General features: G+C 41.8%; 1 protein-coding gene across 1 annotated transcript; it reads left to right on the top strand.

The window, feature by feature from the left end:
• Window positions 1–4,278: 4,278 nt before the first annotated feature.
• Window positions 4,279–5,016, top strand: CLDN12 (claudin 12). Its single transcript, XM_009071276.1, has one exon. It carries the CDS (start codon window positions 4,279–4,281, stop codon window positions 5,014–5,016), a length of 738 nt encoding a protein of 245 aa, XP_009069524.1.
• The last annotated feature ends 595 nt before the right edge of the window (window positions 5,017–5,611 follow it).

Here is a 5,611-nt window from a genome sequence, read left to right as displayed (position 1 = left end):
TTTTGAAACTGCTGGTGCCATTGTGAATAGTTAGAGAATGCCTTTATTTTTATAAACTCTGTAAGTTACCCTGTGACCTCTCTCCCACAGGGCTCTACAGAACAGAGATGGTTCCCAGACCGTGGTCTTGTCAAGGCCATGCAAGGGAACACAGCTGTCTCGATTTATCTCAAAATTATGTCTCTAGTAAAGGCCTTTCTTGTCTTCTTTGTTTCTTTTTTTTTTATTTATTTTGTGGGCTATTAATGATTTCTCAGTTTTTAACCAGCTTCAGCCAGCATCTCTTGGTACAGCAACATGGATCTTTAGAATAGGAGCCGTGGTAAAATCTGTCCATAAAGTGGTATCAGGACTGGTAACCTCTGTGGATCAGATATAAGAGCCTTGCACGGTACATCTGTAAAATCCTTGGATGGAAGAAGCTCAAGCCTAGAATCTAAGGCAAAAAGCAAGGTTTGATCAATTCTGGCCAGAATGTGCTTTCTTGCCTTGGGCAGCTAGTTCAGAAGTGGCTGAGGTCCCTAGTTGTTCAGCACTACCAGTGATAAGCAATAAAATAAGATGGACTAAACAGACAGAGGAAGAGAAAAGAATAATCCATGTCTGCAGAAATGGTTTCTGAGTTGTGTATTGTAGAATATTCCATCGCTGCTCTGTATCTGTTTATTACAACAGCGAGTAGCCACAGGTTTCATCACTTGATGGGAGGGACTCCTGGGTTGGGCACATCTTCCTTTGACAGCTTTGTTTGTCTGTACTAATTTTCTACTTAATTATAGTTGTTTATGGGTCTGAACCTGCTGAGGAAGGTCTGTGTGTTTATCTTGGCTTCAGTTGCTGGGAAGTGCACAGAGAGCTTGAAAGTTGCTCAATAATGTTGGTGAACAAAAACGGCTGCTCCAAGATGTGCAGTAATACTTGTCTCTTTTTTTTGAGATCCATACTCAAAAAAAAAAAAAAAAAAAAAGGATCTGGTACATCTCCAAGCACAGTGGAACGTGTTGATGCTGACCTCTCCTGCAGCTCTGCAGTTACTTTGCCCAGACTGCTGCATTTGCTTGTAGCAGTATTGAACCTGGCAGTGGAAATGCCAAGGGATGCTTGATTTGATTGTGTCTGCATTTCTGTCTCATATGCAGAATATGCATAGCATTCATATATGCAGTAGCATATTGGAGGGAGATTTGAGTGAAAAAATTGGAATGCATGAATGTGTGCTGTAAGGTCTCTTTCTTGTCCAGCTGGTTTGAGAGAAGAATTTGTTTGATGTCGTACCTCAGGGGCCTATGTATATATGAATTTTATAATATTTCAGGGTTTTATATAGGTAATTTAGAATGAACTCTTATGTCCTTGTACATGTAAGTCCAGGAGACTCACCTCTAGGTTGTAGCTTCAAACAGTCACGTCATGACGTGCTTGTAGGTCTGATGCTGTCCAGTAGAAAAGTGATTTTACTGTGACGACTTGCAGAGTTCTTGGGACTCAGATGTGAGTGTAAATAGAATCCACAAGAGGATCCTTTCTCTTCCTCTGGGAAAGCTGGACAGCCATTAAAAAGGCATCAGCAGTATTTCCTGTCTTTCTCCTGTTCCCTTGAAGCCTTTGTGTAGAAGCCAGGAAGGATTAGAGGACCACAACACAAGTCTATAAACAGTTTAGAGCCTGTGTCTTGTTTTCTGACATTAAATAATCATTGCACCTCTTCCTCTCTGCTGTTTAAGTGCAGCCTTGAACCTAACATCTGAAATATTAATTCTGTATTACTTTATATTGACTTTTTTTCTAGAAACATAAAATTTAGGGTGTGAACAGCTGTTTATTGGAACATCCATAAGAAAGGGAGTTTTTTGCACACTAATCTGTGGAGGGAAGTAGATAGAAAGAACAGGCTCTGGGGAAAAATCAGGGGAGAAAAAAGAAGAGTAATGTGAGATTTGCTCTTCAAATAAGAGAAAAATTGTAGAAAGGTGGTGGGGTTGGCCCCGTGCAAGTATAGCTGATGTTCCTAATTTCTGAATTGCAGTGTAGACACTGTTGCTGAAATTGCATGAAACAAATGTGATGTTGACTCTGTTCTGTTTTGTAGATCCAGTAACACCTTTCTTCCTACTTCTAAAAGTTGCTAAGGTTTCTCTTGATTTGGATACACTGCTGGTAAGTACACTGGATCTGTCTTAATTGACAACATCCGTTTTGTTACTGTCTTAATCAGGGACCTGTAACTAAAGCTATAATTACAGCCATTAAGCTGTAGCAGAACTTGCAAGGTGGGTCAAGTCTCCCCTGATGGGGGATCATGGATAATTTACTGATTTGCAATAATCTGCTATTGCAAATGAATTTTCAGAAACAGTGGGGTTTCTCAAGACATTCAGACATGTTTATTCCAGCTGCTTCTCACAGAGCTCTGTCTTGGAATATGCCCTGCCTGCATGGAAGTTTTATCCAGGAAAAGGCAAGCTCTTTATGGAAGAGCAAAAGTATCAAGCTTGAGGAGAACAAAATTTGATGCTATATTAGGTTTACCCTTCAAGCTTACTTGTTATAGTTTCATTTTCCTTCAGGCTGATTTTGTTGACCTTACTGAAGCTGAGGTTAAGCATAATATTAAATCAGTTTTGATTGAACTGAGTCTCGAGTCCCCCTACCCAGGGACTCTGAAAAGGTTACTGCCACGAGAACAGTAGCTTGCCCACACTCAGCTATTCTTGATGACAATATAATGCCATCCTTTTGACAAATAAGGTACATTTCTAGCATCAGTGTGGTTGTCACTATTTCTTTTCAACAGTGCTGCTTTAGAAGAGGATGATCAGCACTTAAATGGTGCCCACATTCATTGTAATCCTTCAGGGTTAGATGACATAAAGTAAATAAATGCCTAATGCTTTCTTGCAAAACAAATTGGTCCTAATTTGTCTGTAAATCAATAGAATGCTGGCTAGCTGTATGGCTTGATAGTGCTTGTAATCTGCTTCCAGTATGCATGGGAATTCCTTATCTGAAAACTGGAACTCCCTGAGCATTTGATGTTTGCAGGTGTAGAAGGAGAGCGAGGGAGCAGATCCAATTTCCTCTTGGGTTGCAACCATGTCTATAACTTTTCTGCAATACAGGATATTCAGTGACTTGTAAATGCATAAAGTAGAACTTCTGGTACCTAAAGAATTGCTTTGTGACTTTAGACAAATAAGCACATTGCAGTGTAATGATTTGGAAGAAATTTCAGTAGGCGTTTATAACTGAGTGGCACTCAGTGAAAATTTGCAAAGGATCTGCTCATTTTTAGATACTCTGATTTTTAGTGTCCTGCTTCAAGTACCCTCTGGGGTGAATGATCAGTGCCTATTAGGTATTAGGCTTCTTTAAAGTATCTAGAGCACCTAGAGAAGGGATAACTCAAATTGAGTCTTTTCTCTTCTTTGGTTTTTGTTTGTGAAAGACCCATCATTGAGACTGTTTCCCAGAATCTCTGCAGGCAGGGTGCTATACTAGATATGCAGACAGTGGTTATATTGAAAAGGAAGCAGTGTTCTTCAACACTTGGCTCTGAAGAGGAAAATGTGAAAGCTTCAAAGCTATCTGCTTTCTGTAATTGTTTGCGAGCTTGGACAGTTGGTTTTGAAAGGCAGAAGTAACATGGAAGCGCTGGTAGTTGCTTTTGAAAAATTCATAGTAAAATACTCAACAGAGTAGCTCGTAGCTCTCATCAACAGTTTGGCCTATATAAAGTGTGTATAGCTGCCTACATACACATTCCTTGCCAGTCTAATGATGTAGGTTTTAAGCAACTCCCTTTTACTCCTGCAGCAGCATGGTAGGAGTGAACATGCCCTTTGATACTACATCTGGGCTAAAGGGAGGGAGCTGCCAGTTGGAGAGGTGAACTTAGATCACACTCACTCTTCACCCTCTTCACCTGGGCTTTGTAACCAAGTCCATGCTGTATACAAAGTGAAAGGCTATATAGGCTCACACATTGAAATGCGCTCCATTTTCATCTTGAGCACAGCAAATGTAGCAGTCTGTCAGCTGAGCAATCATAACAGTCTGTGAACTAACCTCATGTTTCATTAAAGTGTGAACGTGGTAGTGTTACTGCAAAGTGTGTCAGACAAAGAAGGTGCCAGAGAGTTAGTGCCTCCCAGCTGCCATACAAGTTTATTGACCTGGCACAAGTCAACTGTAGCTAGTTCTGTGTCCGTAAACTTTCACTTACTAATTTTCTGCTATATTTTTCTTTCTGATTGCAAGAAACAACTTCTGTGGGCAACCATGGGCTGCCGGGATGTTCATGCAGCGACCGTACTGGCCTTCCTCAGTGGAACAGCCTCAGTAGCTGGACTCCTTGCAGCAGTTCTGCTTCCAAACTGGAGGCAAATGAGACTGTACACATACAACAAGAATGAGAGAAATGTGACCGTTTACACTGGACTCTGGATTAAGTGTGCTCGCTTTGATGGGAGCAGAGACTGTGTGATCTATGACCCACAGTGGTACACTGCTGTCGATCAGCTGGATTTGCGTGTTCTTCAGTTTGCCCTTCCTCTGAGTATGTTTACTGCAGTCTCAGCTCTGTTTCTCTGCATGATTGGCATGTGTAACACAGCCTTTGTCTCCACCGTGCCAAACGTCAAATTGGCCAAATGCCTTGTAAACAGTGCGGGCTGCCATCTCGTGGCTGGTCTCTTGTTCCTGCTTGCCTGTGCCATTTGTCTCACTCCGTCCATCTGGGTCATTTTTTACAACAATTACCTGAACAGAAAATACGAGCCTGTCTTTAGCTTTGACATCTCTGTGTTTATTGCCATTGCCAGCGCTGGTGGCCTGTTTTTCACTTCTGTTCTGCTGTTCCTATGGTACTGTGCATGCAAAAGCCTACCTTCTCCTTTCTGGCAGCCCCTCTATTCCCACGCCCCGAGCATGCACAGCTATGCCTCTCAGCCATACTCCGCACGCTCTCGCCTCTCTGCCGTGGAAATTGACATTCCTGTTGTGACACATGCATCTTAAGTGGACAAAGTCTTGGAAGCCAAGTTCTTGTGCTCATTCAAACCGTGAAAATTGCAGGCCTGATTCTCTCTGCTGCCCTGCACTGAGCATAATCCTTTGTAAGGTCAAGTTTCCCAAGGTGCAAAGCAATGGAGACCCAAGTTCAGCAAGTCTGTTGCTGTTCTGGTCTGTTTGTTGCTTCCTGAACAACTGGGTTTTTGTTTTGTTTTCTTTTTAAACTCTGAGCTCACTACAGACAAAATTGCTGCTAATCCTGGGACAGTACACTAATAGTGTCTATCCATCCATGCCTTTGCTTACTGACATCAAAGCAGGTTTGAACCTCTTTGTTATTTGATAAGCTATTACTACATTCTGATCCTGTTGTAAGACCCTTGCACACGTGTATTATCCAGGTGCAGGCAGTGGAACTGGGTGCAGGGGATTCACCGAGTTTCCTGTTCATCTAGTCATACACATTTTAAGATGTGATATCTGAGAAGGGTATTTGGCAGACTAATTCAGTTCTGTGCACTGTTCTTTGTTTTTCACTGCACACACAAAAAGCTGCCCACTTAGGAAGTTCTGTAACAGAATTAGTGCCAAATGGCCCTTT

The sequence above is a fragment of the Acanthisitta chloris genome, unplaced genomic scaffold, assembly GCF_000695815.1.
Source record: "Acanthisitta chloris isolate BGI_N310 unplaced genomic scaffold, ASM69581v1 scaffold9083, whole genome shotgun sequence".
NCBI lineage: Eukaryota > Metazoa > Chordata > Aves > Passeriformes > Acanthisittidae > Acanthisitta > Acanthisitta chloris.
Note: the sequence above shows the minus strand (reverse complement) of the source record. Positions and strands in the feature narration are given on the sequence as shown.